Here is a 19,023-nt window from a genome sequence, read left to right as displayed (position 1 = left end):
TTGAAGGTCATTAATGAGCCATCTTGGTTTTTGCCAACATTTTGGTGGAGACATGGCAATTTTCCTGAGAATAGCTCATTTTCATTAATTTCGAAGCCGTGTCTTTAATACCGTTGCTTTAAGATGGTTTTGAACCGAAAACCTGTGGAATGATGGTGCAGAGTCCTCACCGCTCATCCATCACTGTTTTGTAGTTTGTGTTGGAGACGGAAGGAAAGCTTGATCACCTGCGGGGCCTTGTGGAAGCTGCTGATCGAGACAAACTAGAGCTTTTCTCTCAGTTGGAAGAAGAAAAACGGTAATTTGTTTATTTTTGGGGTTGTCTGGTTGGCCACATTTGTCAGAGGACTTGTCTTGTGGTTGTCACTGCTCTCTTGTTTGTCTAATTTGACGATGCAATTTTTGTCCTCGTGCCCTTGTCTGCTTGAGCACTATACAAAGCAAAAAAAAATGATCCTGTTTGATTCTGGTATTCAACTCACTTATTTCCTGATTTGATGAATTTATATCCTTTTTTTTTTTTCTTCAGAAAAGTGGAAGATCTTCAGTTTCGAGTGGAGGAAGAATCAATCTGTAAAGGTGATCTTGAGGTAAAAACAAGCACTTTGAGCATGTTAAACGTGTCATATTGTTATATGTGTATATGTACCAGGATCTTCAACCGAATATATATATATATATATATATATATATATATATATATATATATATATATATATATATATATATATATATATATATATATGTATGTAATATATATATATACATGTGTGTGTCAGTTTGAAACCTTTACCCAGGGTTAGGTCATCGGCATAAAAAATCCTCCCCTCCCCCCAAAGGAAATTCTCTGTATGCATGTGTGTGTATGTAGGTTTGAGAATCAAGAAGCTGACCTCAAACAAGGAAACGAGGCCTCATTTGGCCCATTATTGACTGGTGCATTCTCGGTTTAATTATTGCCGCAGCTTTAAACGTCAATCGTCTTGATGGTTTACTAAATTCTAAATAACCTGATCTTGATCGGGTGATCCAGCTTGTTTAACTATAAGCTTGCTTAGGTTGCCCTTCATATATGTGGGGAACCAAAGGTATGGCATGTGCAGTGAGGTCAAAATGTACAAATAAAACTTGGTCTTGTATGTACACGATAAGGATTATTTTAACTTAAAGAACAAACTTTAACTGAAAGGTTAAGTGAAGAAGGTGGGTTGTGTTAGATGGTACTTAGCAGGTCATCATATGGAGGCCTTTGTTTAGCATCCAATGAGCTTGCAATTGGCTTTCCTTCATGGACGAAAGGTTGCTAAGCATGTAAAAACGATATTCCACAGAATGAAAGATTATGTATCTTAGGTCAAGGGGGGTTGGAGGGGAGGGGATGAGAAGGGTGATGTTCTATCGCGTTTCCCTTTTCAATGTCTGTCCTTTGCTCACCCCATTTGCATCAAAATCCCAGCAAGAAGCAGGACGTGAAGCCAGCAGATGCCAAGAGCTGGAGCAGAGTTTGTCTTTGGAGCGAAATAGGGCCTCAACTCTTCAACGTCAGCTTGAAGATGCAAGGGTAACATTCTCATTGATTGCTTATTCATATGATTGTCTCCTTATTGTCTCATACACAACAACAACAACAACAACAACATGCATTTTAAGGCCATTTTCCCTGCTAGAGCGGGGGATAGCCTTGCGGTCCCCATGACAATCTTCTCCATTTTGCCCTATTTTCTGCATCTCTCCTTGTTAACCCCCTTGCCCGCATTTCTTCTTCCACCACCTTTAGCCAAGTCTTTCTCGGTCTTCCCCGTCCTCTACTTCCTTCTACATTCATTTCCATCATTCTTCTCAACCAATCACTTTCATCCTTCCTCAACACATGACCAAACCATCTCAACCTGTTTCTCTTCACAGCATCCATCACAGGCTCTATTCCCATCATCTTTCGCAATTCATCATTTGTCTTCCTCTCTCTCAACGATGCTCCACACATCCACCGAACCATTCGCATTTCCACCCTTTCCAGCCTTCGTTGCTGCTCTACGTTCATTACCCATGTCTCACTCCCATAAATCATAACACTTCTCACACGTGCAGCATACACCTTTCCCTTCAGCTTCAACGACACTCCCCTCCTCGTCAGCACGCCACTCAGTTCCCGAAACTTCTTCCATGCACATCTCACTCCAGCAACCGTTGCCGAGTCTGATCCACCTTCTCCATTCAGCATGTCTCCAAGGGAACAAAATATTTTCACACCTTCCAGCTTCACGCCGTCTCCAAGATCCAACTCAACATTTCCTCCATCTGCAGCTCCCTCTGTGCACACCTTACACTTGAATGTAGCTGCCACACTGGTTAATGACCCTCTCAAACCACTACATTTTTGATGAACCCACTCAGCGCACATTGTACATTGAATGGAATTCACTCCGACACCCTTCCTGCACACAGCACAGGGCCACTTCCCAGTTCTTTCCACCTCACCACAAGCTTTACCACTTGCCATCACCTTCGTTTTTCCGATACTCACCTTCAGACCTTTTGTCTCCATACATTCCTTCCACTTGTTCATCTTCTCCTTCAGTCCATCCATACTTTCTGCAATCAACACCAGATCATCTGCATACAACTCCCACGGTAAACCCTCCTTTACGTTCTGAGCCAGCACCTCCATCACAGCTACAAATAGTAGTGGACTTAGTACTGACCCCTGATGCACTCCCACCTTCACCTCAAACTCACCACTGTTCCCGTCCTTCGTCCTTACAGCTGTGTGCGCTCTTTTGTACATTGCCATCACTACTCTGATCAACCATTCCTCCACTCCTAATTTCCTCAATGCCCATGTCAGTACTTCATGTGGAACCCTATCGAATGCTTTCTCCAGATCAACAAACCCAAGAAACAACCTCTTCCTCTTCTCCATGTACTTCTCCTGAAACTGCCTCACAATAAAAAGCGCGTCTGTCGTTCCTCTTCCTGGCATAAATCCAAACTGCATTTCGTCAATTCTTCACTTTCTTCCTTATCCTCCTCTCCAACACCCTCTCCAACACCCTTTCCAATCCCTTCAATCCATGCTTCAATACCTTTATCTCTCGGTACGAGCCACACTCCAGAGGGTCACCTTACCTTTCCCCTTGTATAGAGGGACGAGGGTACTCAGTTCCCAAACCACTGGAATGCGGCCTTCTTTCACCACCAGATTGCAGATCTCTGTCATTCTCTTCACACCCCAACTTCCTGCTGCCTTCAACATATCTCCCACAACTCCCGTCGGCCCTCCCGCTTTTCCACCCTTCATTGCTTTTATCGCTTCCTCAACTTCCTTCTCAGTTATCTTCTCTGCCGGTCCTAAAACTGGGTTACTCTCTTTGTTGCCATCCCATTCATTCTCTGTATTCAACAGCATTTCCATATATCTTTTCCATCTTCCTTTAATTCCATCTGGGTCCACAACGACCCATATGTTGTCTCATATGTTCTCTCCCCATCTTGTTTTCCGCTCCCTCTTTTTATATATTTTGTTTGTCTGGTTGATTTGTTTGTGAAGTAAATGTTAGCTCTTTCACGAGCCTCGATTCAGTATACAAAAAAAAAAAAATGTCTCATATGTTGTGTGTATATTATTCTTCCTGTTTTCTTATTCTCAGCTCTTCCATGAGCCGAGGTCCATGTATCCAAAAAAAATATTTATTTATTTCTAAGTATAAATTGCTATTTGGAGATATTTGTGTCCTGCTGAATTTTTTATAGGTAGCATTTAGTATTAGTACCTATCCAAAGTTGCCCTGAGGTCATTAACGCTCAACCACAATGTTGTATCAAATTTGGTGTCAGAAGGATGTGAGACAAAGCGGGGCAGGCAAATTTAATTACCCAAATATTGGAATGTTTCATGAGCCAGCTGGGCATTAAAAAATATATATGATTGAGATACTTCCAATTGTCCAAGACACACAAACGATTTTTATTTTAAATGCAGAAGTATCGTAAGACCCTGACATTCGTGGGGGATACGTTCCTGAAAAATGGCGCGACTATCAAATCTGCTGTCGGAGCAATGTTTCAATGGGATAAAGGGGGATCGCTTCCCTGCAGTTTGTGATTCAGAAGGGAAATTTAAAAAAAATTACACTAACACGAATGCACATCATTACAGTTTCATTAAAAATGCTTACAAATAATACTGTTGTGGCGGACACGAAAGCACTGACGTGGTGACATCACCCCGCACACCAAGTGGGGGTGGGACATGCCGGGGAGAGAGGCGTGGCCTCAGGATATACACGGGGCGCGCAGCCCCGAGCAGCTCAGTGCTGCAGTTTGAGTGCTTTGAATAAAGACTCTTTTGTATGAACCGCGTTGTCCGCTTGGTCCTTTCGTAAGCCTTAGCGCGCGCAGCACCGCGCTTCACTGTAACCATTTCCAAAAGGTTAGCTCACTCTTTTACCGCGAGTGTCATGTTAGTTTGTTGAAAATGAACTTTGTTTTGTTTCGATCTTGCGTGATTCCCAAAGCTCGTCTTGATCCCGAAAATAGTCTCCGTTTTAACTGCTTTGATTTATACCATTGAGATCTTGCACCGATCAGCAAGGCTGTTTTTTTTTTTTGTTTGTTTTTTTTGTTTTTTTTGCATACAGAATAGAGGCTCGTGTAAGAGCTAACACATTGAACATGAAAATATGCACAGACACATACAACATGCAATGAAGGGAGCGGGAGACAAGAGGGGGAGAGAGGGAAGCACACAAGCACAACAACAGAAGAGAACAGGGACATCGGTAGATCTGTGGAAGGGGGAGGGCTGGGGGAGGAGGGAGGGGTACACGGTATAAAGCAAATTAACACTAGTAGGAATTTCAGGAAAGAAGTTGGGGATTTAAAGAGGCGGATTTGGGGTGTTTTAAGAAAAGATCAAGGTTTTGGATGGTGGAAGATAAGAGATGGTGGTGAACAGCTGTTTTAAAGACCTGGAGGGTGGAGAGGGATTGAAGAGAGTGTGGGGGTTTGTTCCAGAGGCTGGAGAAAAGAGGAATGAAGGAGTGCAGGTGAGCAGAGAGTCCTTATTTTGGCAGTTTCACCAGAAGAGGTTTGCTGGCAGATCTTGTGCAACCTGTAGGAGTATTTGGGGGACAGAGCACAGGCATGGCTGGGGGGGGGGGGGAGGGGGGGGGGGGGACACATTTAATATTATTTTGTCATATAACCATATTTATACCACATTTCCTCCAATAAATGTGCTCTCCACAATAAGTGCCCCCTTGAGGGGATTCAGAAATACACGCCTCCCTCCAATAACAATACGTGTCTCTATTACTAAATGGAGCAGCGTCTGTTCGTCCATTCATCATGCCTTATTGTAAATATTTCCTGCTGTCATTGAATAATAAAAATGGTATCTTTGGAAAGCTAATAGATTTCTTTGGAACAAAAATTTATGTCAGTGTAATAATAATAAAAATACTTATTTTAATAGCTCTTTTTCTGTGATTGAGAAGAAAAAGGAATTGGAGCTTAATTCAGTGGTTCCAACAGTAATATATATATATTTTATTTTATGAGCAAATACAACCTGTTGCTTCGCTGACAGGAATATTGAGGCATGTGGGAGAGAGAAAGAGGAGGAAGGGGGAGCAACTGGGGGAGGTGGGGAAGTTGAGAGGGAAAGGGGATGTTCTGGATTTGTGTTTGGTAGAGGGAAAGTGGAGGAGGGGTTCTTGACTTGCATTTGGTAAGGGACTTTAGGGGATGTGGGGTGGGGAGGTGTCAACTTGCATTTGGTAGGGGGATGTGGGGGGATGGGGAGGGGGGATGGTCCTGTCTGCCAGCATTAGTGCAGGATTGAATGAAACGGAGTACGTTCAAACAGGATGGCAATACCACCCGTCACTTTCAAACAGCATGTACCATTTTTGAAGAGACTATAACATGGGCTTCCCTTGAGGGATGCGACTCAAACTGAGGCTGCCAACCCAGTGTATACCCGATCTGGCACTGGAACTCTGAGGCGAATGTTACATTTGATACTTTTATCAGATTTATCAGTGGGGCATATTGGATGCCTATTTAGGGGCAAGCGCTCGGTGAGCGAGGGGGTCAGTAACTTGTCTCCTGAATGAGTTATGCAGAGATGAGCGCTGGATTCTTGGTAAGAAGTGACTGGGATTGATGACTAATGTTCAGAATACTTGACTTTGCTTTATAATGCTTTATTAGCTTTGTAGGACTGATGATATTGTTACATTTGCAGGGGGTAGGCAGTGATTACTTTAGACCAGGTAGATTTGTATAGATTAGTGTGCACCGATTGTCGTGAAGAAGAAGAACCAACATGTAATAAGTAGGGAATTTGTTTAGCCCGGGTGGGGGATTAAGGTGTATCTTCGTCCCCATTACGAGGAATGGGGCATGTTAACTAGCTCAGGGATTATGTTAATTCCCTGTATGTCTTTCCCTTGGTGATTTATCCCTCTGTCTCTTTTGGCACCGCACCACACGTAGGGCTAGAATCCCACATTTAAACGTAATAACAATAAAAACCAACCGGAAGCCAGTTCTGAGCACTGCCGATGGCACGGCAACCAGCTACATCACCACAAGGTCAGGCAGGCTGAGAGCCACACCCAAAAGGGGCAGTGATTGGCCAGGACTGTTGATTGACAGGAAGGCCGGAGTAAGAAGCAACTCGCTGATTGGAAAAGCACCACAGATGACGTCAGAGCCGGGACGTTAAAAGAATGCTCTGACCGGTATTTTGTCTCTCGTTCCTGGTCGGTTTTGGATGCCATTGTGAACGGTTGTAGTGCTCCTCTCCTCCCCCTTCTTGGTTTCGGTTCTGGCAGTAACGGTTGTGTGCCGGCATCTTCTCCTCGTTCATCTGGCGTCTGGGCATTGAGAGCTAACATTCCCTCTTGCGCCTCTCGTTCCAAAAGCGATAGGGCACGGGGCCGTGTTCCGGCACCTTCCAAAAGCAGCCGTGTTCCGGCAATGGGCTGGTGGTCGTGAGGCGGAAGAGCCGGGGACGGAGAGCTGCGGTTTTTCCCCCAACAAGAACGACGAGCTGTGCGACAACTCCTGTTCGTTTCACGCGTGATGTCCGGAGTGAAGGTATGCACAGTGAGGCCTGTTTCGCGCCAACGAGCGCGTTTCGCGCGCAAGGCCGCAAATGCCCCGGACAGTTTTTACGACCCCTGACGAGACCCCACCAGCGATCAGAGTTAAGTGCACTCAATAACCACACATTTATTTTCAGTTATCCTTCCCTTTCGTCTGTTTCAAGTCTGTTTGTGGGGACGTCCCGTTTAGGAATTTAGGTTATCGCGCGTTTTATTTTGTATTACTGGCATTCCCTTTAATAAACCTGTTTCTTTTTGTACATTTTATATCCGGTTCGTTTGAGTTTATTTATTGCAGGTTTGAGTACTGCCGTTGGGATCCGTGCAGGTAAGTGCTCTTCAGCATCCTCCTCGTCCTCCTCCTCTTCCCCTCCCCGCGTGTTTTAACTCCGCCACATTTGATGAACGCCTTGGAGTAACATCCGTTCCTTGGAAAGATTTTAATTGCCAGGAACGCGACAATATTATTGTCTGTTGTGTGGGATGCCAAAGATCGATTTGAATAAAGCCTCGTTTATTGAAGTGAGGTCTGGAAGTTTTTTCAATACACTGACACACACTGCCATTTATGATATGCATCGATGACAACAGAAACCTTTTAGAATAAAGCGTGACGGACACGAAGGAGCACAATATATAAAAATGCAGGGAAGAAACAAACGACCACAACCACCACGACAGCAGCAACATCAACAATTACATGTTATAAAAAATCTTTTTTTCAGGCATTTCAATTCATTGTACATCCTCATTGGGAATCACAGAAAGACATGCAATACGATTGTGACGTGTCACAGATTTTTGGAGATTGTGCTACCACAACTTAGTGTGTTTGCTTATTTAAGGATAAGCGAATTTGGGTAATTTGGTTTAAGTCTAAATTGTAAATAGAGTTAATGTTGTATTACTAACATTGTGGTACAAGTACTGTTTCCATAGTATTTGATGAAATGGCCTGCTTACTTCAACCACTGTTCATGAAGAATTTGAATTATTGGTCCTGTACTAGAAACATCCGCTCCCTATCTATCTATAATTCCAGTAATCTCTGTGTGTATGTTTGTATGTTTGTATGTTTGTATGTTTGTATGTTTGTATGTCTGTATGTCTGTGACCGCTGTTTCTCGACAACCACGGGTCCGATATACTTTAAACTTGCCAGGTATATTGCTGGGGACCCGAGGATGTGCCTTTTCAAGGTTTCATATTAATCGGAGAAGTAGTTACCGAGCTATGTCCAAAAAACGATTCAACCAATCAGAGAGCAGCGAGCTATCACGTGTGCCGAACGTGGCGAACAGACTCTGCCTCGGACGGCACATTTGAGAGCGTATTCATTTATTTCACGTTGGAAAACTATGTTGCCGTTAAACTATGTTTTAAAACTAATTAAAACTAATTTGCGATTCATCGTAACTGCGATTTGCGACCTTCCGGACAGTGAAGACTGCACTTCCGGCAGCCAATCACAGAACGCGTTGTTGCGTAGGCGTGGCCGATGTGAGAGCGAGCCGAGCCGAGCGCGTGCGCCATTACGGTTCGTAATTCGATTTCTTCCGGAGAAAATAATAATTTCTCGATTTCTTATGCGCATTATTTCTCCCAATTCAGTCAGAGCGAAGGGCGGAAGCGAAGAGCGTTGTTTTTTTTGTTTACGGGCGGGGTAGAGCGTACGGGTAGCGTTTTTTTTTTTTTTTGGCAAGGAACGGGCACCCACGTACGGGCATGCCCTAGTATGGTGTAATTTCAGTAGGTCTGTTAATGGCTTTAGTTACTTCTTGATAAATACTTTTCTTTTACAGGCAGAGAGAGTAAGTGCAACAACTCGAACACTTGAGCTGGAATCTCAGCTGGATCAACTGCAGAAATATCAGCAGGATACCGGACCATCACATTCTCAGGTTATCCCAAATCAAAATTTCCAACCTCAGCAAGTTGGGTTATTATAATTCATTTAAAACCTCATTTGTGTGAATGAAAAAAATGTGACGTGTAAGAGCCTTTTATTACTGGATGATTTTAAGTTATGAGGTTAGGGGTTGAGCCAAGCTACAAACTACAAGCAGAGTAGGTAGCTACAAGGATGATAGGTAGCAGCATTGTTTGCTGAAGAGTTAAGCAGGTGGATCTAATTTACTGATTATATTGTTGTGTTTTGGGCTTTCAATGATGCTCTACTCTTGTGACCTGTTTTAGGGTGAAACAGACAGGTTAACAGCAGTAGAATCAAACCTGAAAACAACCCAGGAGAAGGTGGGTTGTTGTTTTTTTCTGAATTAATTTCTTTTATTTCATTTTTGACAAAGTTATGTTTTCAGCAGATAAACCTAAAATAACAATCGAGGTTATCTGTGGGTATGCATTTTTAAACAGGTTCAATCACTAGTAAAGCAGCTAGTAGAGAAAGAAAGAGAAGTGACATCATTACAACAGGAAGTGATGCAGCTTGGCGAGGAGAAGATTAAATTGACATCTCGATTAGAAACTGCGGTAGGGGATGATTTATTAGTTGCTGCCTTGCAACTTGATTTGCTGTTACCTTTCACGTGTTTGCCTTACCTTCTATGTTACATTGCCTATACCTTGGTGTACTATTGTTATTCTTATTTATTTTGCTGTTTTTATTTAAATTATTATTTTTGCTTTTCTTTTGAGTTGCATCTCATTTGTGATGTTTTGTGCTTTTTTCCCCCCATCCCTTTCCCCTATGCTTCCTTGATAAAATTTCATGCAACAATATCGCATGTACTTTTAAACACATCCTCTCATGTGTCCAACCGTTCTCTTTTGTTCATCATTGAAGAAGGTGTTGGTTGACAGGGATAATGAGAGGGAAAAAGATATTGAAGAAGAGCGAAAGAAAGCTGATGATCTGAGGAAAGTGATTGAGGATGAGGAGAAGAAGAATAAAACAGAAATGGAAGAGTTAAGAAAAAAATCAAAAGCAGAGAAGGACAAGATTGAGCAAGAAAAGAATAAAGCTGATGAGGAGATAAGCAAATTAAAACTGGAGATGGGGACATTAAAGCAGGAGATTGAGGATGAGAAGAGCAGAATGGGCACAAGAAAAGAAGAAACAAAACTGTTGGCTCAGGCACACTTGGAAGCATCTATACTGCTTAAAAAAAAGCAAAAGTGGGAAGAAGAAAAAGTTAAATCAGAAGAGGAAAGAGACAAGGCAGTAAAAGAAAAGGGGGAGATGGAGGACAAAATGAAGCAGGAGAGGAAAGAGTTAGAACATATATTAGAGACTATGAAAACAGCTGCAAAAGAGAGAGACTTTGTGGAGCAAGAGAAAAAGAAGACTGAGGAGGAAAAAGAGAAATTGAGTATTGAGATCGATGAGGAAAGGATGAGAACTGAGAATACAAGAAGAGAGGTTGAAGAGAAGATGGCTTTTCAAAAGAAGGAAATGGATGAAAAAATGGTAGAATGGAGAAGGATATCAGATGAGGTGAGAGAGAAGTTTGAACAAGAGAAACAGCTGGCTGATGATGAGAAAACAATATTAAAAATAGAGATTGAGGAGGAGAAAAGGAAATCAAATGAAGAAAGAGAGAAGCTTGCAGGGCTGCTTGACCAGGTTCACACTGGGCAAGAGGAGATATCCAAACTGCTTGGAGAAATGAAAGAATTGGATCAGAAAAGAAAGTGTGCTGAGGAGGAGAGAAACAAAGCAATGCAGGAGAAGAGGGAGATTGAAGAGAAGATGGAAAAAGAGATACTTGAGATAAAAGAGCAAAAGAAGAGAGCTGAAGAACAAAAGGGAAATATATGGCAGGAGAAGAAGCAGGTTGAGGAAGAAAAAGAAAAAGAACGAAAGGAAATGGAAATGGAGAGGATGAATGCCACTGCTGAGAAGAGGACTATGGAGGAAACTATAAACACGTTAACAGAAAATATGGAGAAAAACAAGTGTGAAGTAGAAGAAAAGATGGAAACGGAGAGAAAGGAAATTGAGGAAACGTTAGAGGAACAAAAGAGAAGAGCTGAAAAGGAAGGTGAAAAGGTTGAGCAGTTGAAAAGGGAAACTGAAGAAAGGAAGGTATTGGAAGAGAAAGAAATGGAGCAATTGAAGAAAGATGTTGAGGAAAGAATTGCAAGAGAAAGGAGGGAGATGGAGGAAGAGAAGCAGACAATTTCAGAAGAGAGAGATACATTTGAGCAAGAGTTGAAAATAATCCAGCAGAAGATGGAAGAGGTGGTGAAGGATATGGGACAAGAGAAGAGGCAGATGGAACATGAAATGGAGGGTCTCAGGAAGACTGTTGAAGAGAAAAAGATCCAGGTTGAAAAAGACAGAAATAGAGTTGATGAAGAGAGGGAAAAATGGAAGAAGGAAATGGAAGAAGAAAGGAGTAAAATATATTGTGAGAAAGAAAAGATGGCAGAATTGCTTTCCCAAACTCAGTGTGGTAAAGAATTGGAAACCTCCAAAGTTTTGGAGGAAAGTAGGAAAATGGAAAAAGAAAGGGACAAGGCACTGCAGCAGGTCAAAGAGGTAGTGGAAAACTTTCTGAAAGAGAAAAGGGAAATAGAAGATCTAAAAATGCAGGAGAAAAGTAACTTTGAAAATGAAAAAAGGAAACTTGATGAAAGGATTCAAAAGGAGATTGAGGAGAGAGAAAAGGTTGAAGAAGAAAGGCACAAGATTATGCAATCGATTGAAGTGATCCAGAAACAGAGGGAAACAGCAGAGACAGAAAGGAAAAACAATGACATGATTATCAAACAACTGGAGGAGGAAAAAATTCAGATTGAGGAGGTATGTAGGTTGATCAAGAGAGATGTCGAAGAGGAGAATGAGAAAAGGGCTGAAGAGGAACATAAAAGAGAACAACAGTGGAAGAAAGATATGGAAGAAAGAATTGAACGTGAGAAGATGATGTTGAAAGATATGGAACAAGAACGATTTAAAGCAACAGAGGCCATTAACAAGATGGAAACGGAGAAGAAGAAGGCTGAACAGGAAAAAGATGAGCTAATAAAAGAAAAGCAGAAGGTGAAAGAAAATTTTGAAGAAGAAAGGAGGAAGGTTGATGAAGAGCAGAAGAAAATCGAAGAAATACAAAGTCTGGGCCAGAGTGAGCAGGATATGGTATCCAAAAAACTTTTTGAGGAAAAGAGGCACATTGAGGAAGAGAGGCAAAGAGCTATTGAGGAGAAAGAGAATGCATTTCAGGAGAAAAAAGAACTTGAAGATAAAATGGAGAACGACAAAGTTCAGATGAAAAAAGAAATAGAAGAAGTACAAAAGAGAGCCGATGAAGAGATAAAAGGGATTGCGAAAGACAAGACAGCACTGGAAGAGAAGATTAAGAAAACTGTTGAAGATAGAGACAAAATTGAGGCAGAGAAGAAGGAAATTGAAGAGCAAAGAGACAAGGCTACAGAAGAAAAAAAGACACTGGAGAAGGAGTTGAAGGAGAGAACAAAAATCGAGGAAGAAAGGAATAACTTGGCAGAATCGCTTATCAAGACCAAAAGTGATAAGGAGACCGAGACCTTGAAACTGGTGCAAGAAAAGGGTGAGATTGAGAAGGAAAAAAGGAGAGCCGAAGAGGAAAGAGACAAGGTTATAGAAGAAATAAAGACAATGGAGAAGGAGTTGAAGGAGAGAACAAAAGTCGAGGAAGAAAGGAATAACTTGGCAGAATCGCTTATCAAGACCAAAAGTGATAAGGAGACTGAGACCTTGAAACTGGTGCAAGAAAAGGGAGAAATTGAGAAGGAAAAAAGGAGAGCCGAAGAGGAAAGAGACAAGATGGCACAGAAAAGCAGTGAACTCGAAGAATGTATTGAGAAGCATGCATCAAAGATGAAGAAGCAGGCATCTATAATCGAGGAATTGAAGAAGCAAATAGAGCAGAACGAGCTAAAAGGAGTAAGTGAAAGAGAAGATGAGAGGAGACGAACTGAGGAAGATAGGCAGAAGATTGAGTTGGAGAACAAGGTGGAGGCTGAGAGGAGAGCTGAGGAAGAGAAGAACGAAAGGAAAAAAATGGTGGATGAGAGGGACAAACTCAAGGTGGAAAAGAAGGAGATGGTGGCCAAGTTGCTTGATCTGGAGCAAGAGATCTCTTTGCGTCATGCAGCTGAGACATCCAACAAGGTTGGCAAGGAGATGAAAAGAATCTCCTGAGTTGCCTCAGGTTCCTTAATTTATCTTACCCCTTATATAAAAAACAGCATTCACTTTCCTCTTATTGTTCTTTCTTATCTTAATAATCCTTACAAATCCTGCCTTTCCATCATCATTTACACTCTGAGAAAAAATACTTACCTTTAATATCCCATATTTATTTTTCCCCTCCTTCCTGTTTCTCTCATTCATACCTAACAACTGTCACCAATCTCATTTTTTAAGCTATCCTCCATATCCTCTCCTTTTATTTTCTGAATCTCCACCTACTTTATTATTTCATCTCAATTAAGTTAGATTTAATCACCGTTCGTCTTTTTCATGTGCCATGCACTCCAATCCATAAAAAACCTTAAAATGCAGTAACATCTTCCATACTCTGTAAAAATAAATACACATATCTGAAAAGTTCTCTATGTACTGTACACATTTGGAAGCATCCATTTCTAACTTCTTTTACAAATGATAAATAAGGAGATGGAACAAATGAGAGATTTCTCATGCCCCTATTCAGCAGTTTTCATTTGATCTTTAACCCCACCCTAGACAACTGAAAAGAATGAAATGGAAGCAGAAAGGATGGAATGGCAAGAGAGACATGCTGTACTTAAATATGAACTGTAAGTCATTTTGTTATTAGTGTGTGTTTATTACACCTCGTACCTCCTTTACGGTTCTTCGTTCCTTGTAAGTGTGCTTGAAAGGTACATTGTGTTCGAGTCCTTTGTTGTTTCATGTGACAACCTGTGAATTTCTTATACCTAGAGAGGAGCTGAGGTCAACACTCTGCCAGAACTCTTTGCATCTCACTACGATTCGGGGGGAAAAGTTGGATGTGGAAGCGGAGCTAAACCGCATCCATAAGGAGGGTGCTACCAGTAAGAAGGTAACGGTGTGCCAATTCACCAGTCACATTTTGTGAGGAATTATGGTTCCCAGAGTTAAGGAGGAGGCATTAAGTGTTTAGTTCTGGTGTCTGTGGTGTCCTGCTTTTTGAAGAATAATTTTTCGATTATATAGTTTTTTTATTTTTAATTATTGATTTTTTTTCAATTTCCAATTATTGATTTTAACAATTTTCAATTATTTTATTTTTTCATTTTCAATTCTTTTATTTTTTTGGTTTTTGTTTATTAATTGATTTGTATAAATTATTTTTCAATTTTCAATTACATAAATATTTTTTGATATTAATTTGTTCTGTTATTTTTATTTTTTTTAATTATTCTATTTTTCCATCCTGGTGTTGGCTTAGTGGTTAGGGTGCTGGCTTGGGATACTAGGATCCTGGGTTAGAATCCCGGTCAATCGTTGAATTAATGCCAGGGGGTTGACAGCCTGTCATCCTACTGAGGTCGGCAAATTGAGTACCAGTTCGTTGGTAATTCCCTGAGGCGACTAACAGGGTTGGCGGCAGGAAGGGCATCCGGCCATAAAACATTGCTTCAAAAAGGGGACCACGGTGCCCAAAAAAGGCCAACCCCTGCTCTGCAGGGAAAAATGGCCTCTAAAGGTGGTTCTTCTTTTCTTTATTCTATTTTTCCATCATTTAATGTTTTAATTATTATGGTTCCTGGAGGGAGGCATTAAGTGCTTTTAGTATTGGTGTCCATGGTGTCCCACCTTTTTGAAAAAAGAACAACAAAAAACATTTGTTTTCATTGCGTGGCAGAATTTCAAGTGATACTAATTGGCTAATATTACGAGTATTCTCTGATCACAGCCCTCTTGTTATTATTTCGACACCATATCAAAAGTAGTTTTTCACAAACTCATGAACTTTGTGATGTTTTACATTGTTCTTTGAGCATTGAAGCAACTTTAAAAAATGAACTCATGGCCTAACAGTTATTTTGTTTTCCCAATAACATTCTTTTGTTGAAGTTTGATCTGCAGTAATATCATTACAGAAGCATGAACAAGAGAAGAGCTCATTGAACCAACAGCTCTTGGATGTGAGAAAACGGTGAGTTAGAAAGGGATTTGGAGAGGGAAGATTGATTGAAACAGGTTTATTGAAGGCAGGCTTGAGATGTAGATAGAAGGGTGGAAAGACAACTTTCATGAAACTGCAATCGAGATGGATGGAGGTAGGGGAATAAATTTATGTTGCTGACACAACCAGCCAATGAAATTGTGACATTCAATTTGGGTCATAACAGAGTGGAGGTAGGGATATAAAAGCAGGTGGAGGTGTGTGAAGTCACTGATTTGGGCAAATGGTAGAGGGAAGGAAGTGTGGATAAATAATTGAGGGGCTAAGTGTGAGGGGAGTTTAAAGATGGGACAAGAGCTGGGCATGAGTGGCCTTGGATATGTGAGCAGAGGTGAGGTGAGGCTAGTTGTAAGCAAAGCCAGGCCAGATGTGGTAATTCTTTTCCTCTTGCCCGCTCTCCCCTCCCCTGCTCTCCCTGTCTTTCTGTTTGTCTCTGTTTTGGGGTAAGACTAAAGAAAGTTAATCCAAAACTCTACTGCAATGGCCCCATCCCTCCCTAACCCTTTCTATCCCGAATACCCCACCCCTTTACTTTCTATTTCTTATCTCCATGTCTCCTCCCCTTTGTCACTTTTGTTTTCTGTTTTCTCTTTTTCTTCTTCTTCTTTGATTTCATTGTGATTTTTACTTTTATGCTATTTTCCCCTTTTTTTTATATTCATGCTATATTCTTTATGTTTTATTTTCCTTCTTTTTGCTCCTCTACTTTGACATTCTCTTATTTTCACCTTATTTTGTCTCATACCTTCCCTTGTACTGTCACTGCTTTCCTTACACTGTCCTCTTCCATACCTTATCCCTCTGCATCGAACTTTTCACCATATTGACTTCCAGGTAAATGGTTGAAACCTTCTTTTGTTTATTTCTCCTTTTCACCTTTCTCAATGCATCACCATATCATTATTGACCATCTTACTCTGCAGTTTTTGATTCTATTTCACATAGGCTATGAGCCGAGGGGTCGACCATGCTCAATCAGAGGGAGGATGGCTAACAGTTATTTTTGGCAAGGCCAAGGTCCCTAGTGCTGAAAAAAATGTGATAGCAGTGTGAAACTCTTAGCCGTATCTGTGTTATCATCACATTTGTCAGATCACCCATTTATCGCTTTTCGGGTCATTTTTCCCGCTTAAGATTTAGGGGGTGGGGTTAGTTTTTTGGCTCTCAAATAATATCACGTGTATATATCAGCTAGTGTGGTATATCAGGTAAAAGGTTATTGAATTACCTTTCAAATGATGTATAGAAAGTGCCTGTGTGATCTATAGTAACCTCTTTATAATGATTATTAAAACATAATTATTTCCACCAACTCTCAAAACTTCATCACAAAATCCCCAATTTTAGGAACAAAAATAGGCAAAAATCAAAAGGTATGTAAAAGGTATGTTTCGATTTGAGACACACATACAGTATAATTAGAGTCAATATCCTCACACATATGATCATGATGTGCTATGAAATTCAATGCAATATGTGTAGACATGCTAATACGAATGTTGTCATCAATGTCAATATTTTCATTATATTTTAGGTGATTTGCAACCATGACAGCGGTGCACGACATCTAATGTATTTCTCTTTGTAGATTTGTTGGTGCAGAATACATTTTTAAGCAACTATAGCAACTGATGCTAATTTGTAGTAGTGGTGGTGGTGGTGGTCTCATTCGATATTATGTGTCTTTCCAGGTGAGACGGTGGTGGTGATATTGGTGGTGGTGAAACAGAGTGTACCGCAGATAGACAATTGAACAAATACTTGCAATGGAGATTGCGATCACTCAGAAAGTTCCCAAGGACGTTTGTATCATTCATAAGCTATCGTTAGATGTCAAACCAGAAGATCCGCTCATAAGCCCTCAAACATTCGATTCGTGGACTACATTGCTGGATGCGGCCAAAATATGGAACCATGCACCCATTCTCGACCTTGCTCAGTCGCTGCCAGAGAAGGAGATTCCCCGAGTATTCTACCACAGGCAGTGCAGGAGCGTGTTCACCATGAAGCGAGATTTGGAAGCACTGAAACGAAAAGCTGAATCCAATTTAACCGACGATGCTGCTGCAACATGTTCAGCGAGCAAGAGACAAGCCAGAAGGGCATCTTCGGAATCACGCATCTATGAACCGGATTGTATATTCTGTGGAAAGACCAAGTGGTGCAAGGGAACGTCATCCCGTGAAAAGTTGAGCAAGGCTGTTGATCTGAGAGCAGATGAAACACTGCGAAACAGCGCCGTGCGTAAATGTGACACGAAAATCATGGCTGCCACAAGTAGAGACATTGTGGCAGCTGAAGCACGATACCATTTCTCTTGCTACAGAAGTTACACGAGACCAAGCACTAAAGATGCACATGACAGAAACACGGCCGCCACAAACGAATCTGACTACACTGAAGAAGAAGCATACAATGAGTTGCTAGTATACATCCGGAACCATATAATCCCGAATAAGGAAATTGTTAGGATGACAACGCTGGTAGAGCACCTACAATCGATAATGACATCAAGAGGGTTGCATGGGATAAGAACTGCTACAAGAAAAAACCTCGCACGGAAACTGGAAACTGATCTTGGAAATAGCGTTCACATCTTTCAAGACAACAGTGGAAAACTGATTGTCGTACCTGATAATGTAACACTACAAGATGCTGTCAAAGAAATACAAACACTTAAACAACAACTGAGCATTTGGAAAGGGAAATCATCAAACATGTCCAAAGTCATTGATCAGACATCGACACACATCAGATCGATGATAAGGAAGGATAACAAACCAACTCCATGGCCCTATCATCCAGCCGACGTCGACAATGACTCTTTCGTCGTTCCCGTCTATCTCCAGCGCTTTATGCTTGGCCTCTTGACTGGAGATCCGGAAAACGAGCTTCCATCAAACAGGGTCATCATGCTGATGCAATCTTTCAGCCAGGACATTATCTATGCAGTGAGCTGTGGACAACAAAAGCCTCCGAAACACATGTTGCTCCCATATGCAGTTAAGACTCTCACAGGGAACGTAGAACTAATTCGCACATTGAACCATCTTGGACATGCAATATCCTACACTCAACTGGAGGAAAATGACACTGCACTATGTCTTCAAAAACTTGCAGCAAACTTAAATGAGCAAACAGTCCTACCAAGCAGCATCCAGCCGTATGTATTCACAAACTTGGCATGGGATAACATTGATAGACTGGAAGAGATGCTGACCGGGAAAGGAACAACACATCGAGTCAATGGCATTGCAGTGCAGGCCAAAATGTATGGACCACACCTTCCAAAGGAGCCACTTCCGAAGATCGAGAAGCTCAAGCAAAGAACAGTCTGCATAACAGAAGAAACACTGCCTGTCTACATTGCAGGTGAACGTGTTGGGCCTCATCCACTACAAACATTATCAACAGCTGCAGCGGAAAACAAGATGGCTATGGAAGTTGCTCAAATCAAGAATCTTCTTTGGGTCATTGCCCGTCAGGTGGACCCAGTAACACAAAAAACACCAAGTTGGACAGGATTCAACATCACCGTCAGGGCATCTATCAGCGTCTCTCAGGATATTGTTAGATATATGCCTACAATAAATGCACCAGCTACAGAGATGTCCACAGTCGCAGAAATCTTGAAGCAGTCTGAAAGCGTCCGACAGATCCTACACTTGCAGGACATCGTCGTCGTCATGGATCAGGCCCTGTATGCTAAGGCTGCCGAGATCGTCTGGAAACACACAGACACATATGCTAACATCGTACTTTGCCTCGGCACG

At 41.5% G+C, this 19,023-nt stretch overlaps 1 protein-coding gene across 1 annotated transcript in view; it reads left to right on the top strand.

Moving 5' to 3' along the window:
* The window catches only part of LOC137417057 (uncharacterized), a 293,573-nt gene that overhangs the window by 240,318 nt on the left and 34,232 nt on the right, over positions 1-19,023 (top strand). Inside the window, exons 6-15 of the mRNA XM_068102807.2 lie at positions 195-298; positions 530-590; positions 1,457-1,561; positions 8,915-9,013; positions 9,309-9,365; positions 9,486-9,602; positions 9,916-13,224; positions 13,801-13,874; positions 14,020-14,140; positions 15,165-15,220. Coding sequence (XP_067958908.2) covers positions 195-298; positions 530-590; positions 1,457-1,561; positions 8,915-9,013; positions 9,309-9,365; positions 9,486-9,602; positions 9,916-13,224; positions 13,801-13,874; positions 14,020-14,140; positions 15,165-15,220 — 4,103 coding nt within the window. The remainder of the gene's footprint in view (positions 1-194; positions 299-529; positions 591-1,456; positions 1,562-8,914; positions 9,014-9,308; positions 9,366-9,485; positions 9,603-9,915; positions 13,225-13,800; positions 13,875-14,019; positions 14,141-15,164; positions 15,221-19,023) is intronic.

Source organism: Myxine glutinosa, chromosome 3 (genome assembly GCF_964187855.1).
Source record: "Myxine glutinosa chromosome 3, kmMyxGlut1.1, whole genome shotgun sequence".
Lineage (NCBI taxonomy): Eukaryota > Metazoa > Chordata > Myxini > Myxiniformes > Myxinidae > Myxine > Myxine glutinosa.
The sequence above is the reverse complement of the archived record's forward strand: the minus strand, read 5'-3'. Positions and strand labels throughout refer to the sequence as shown.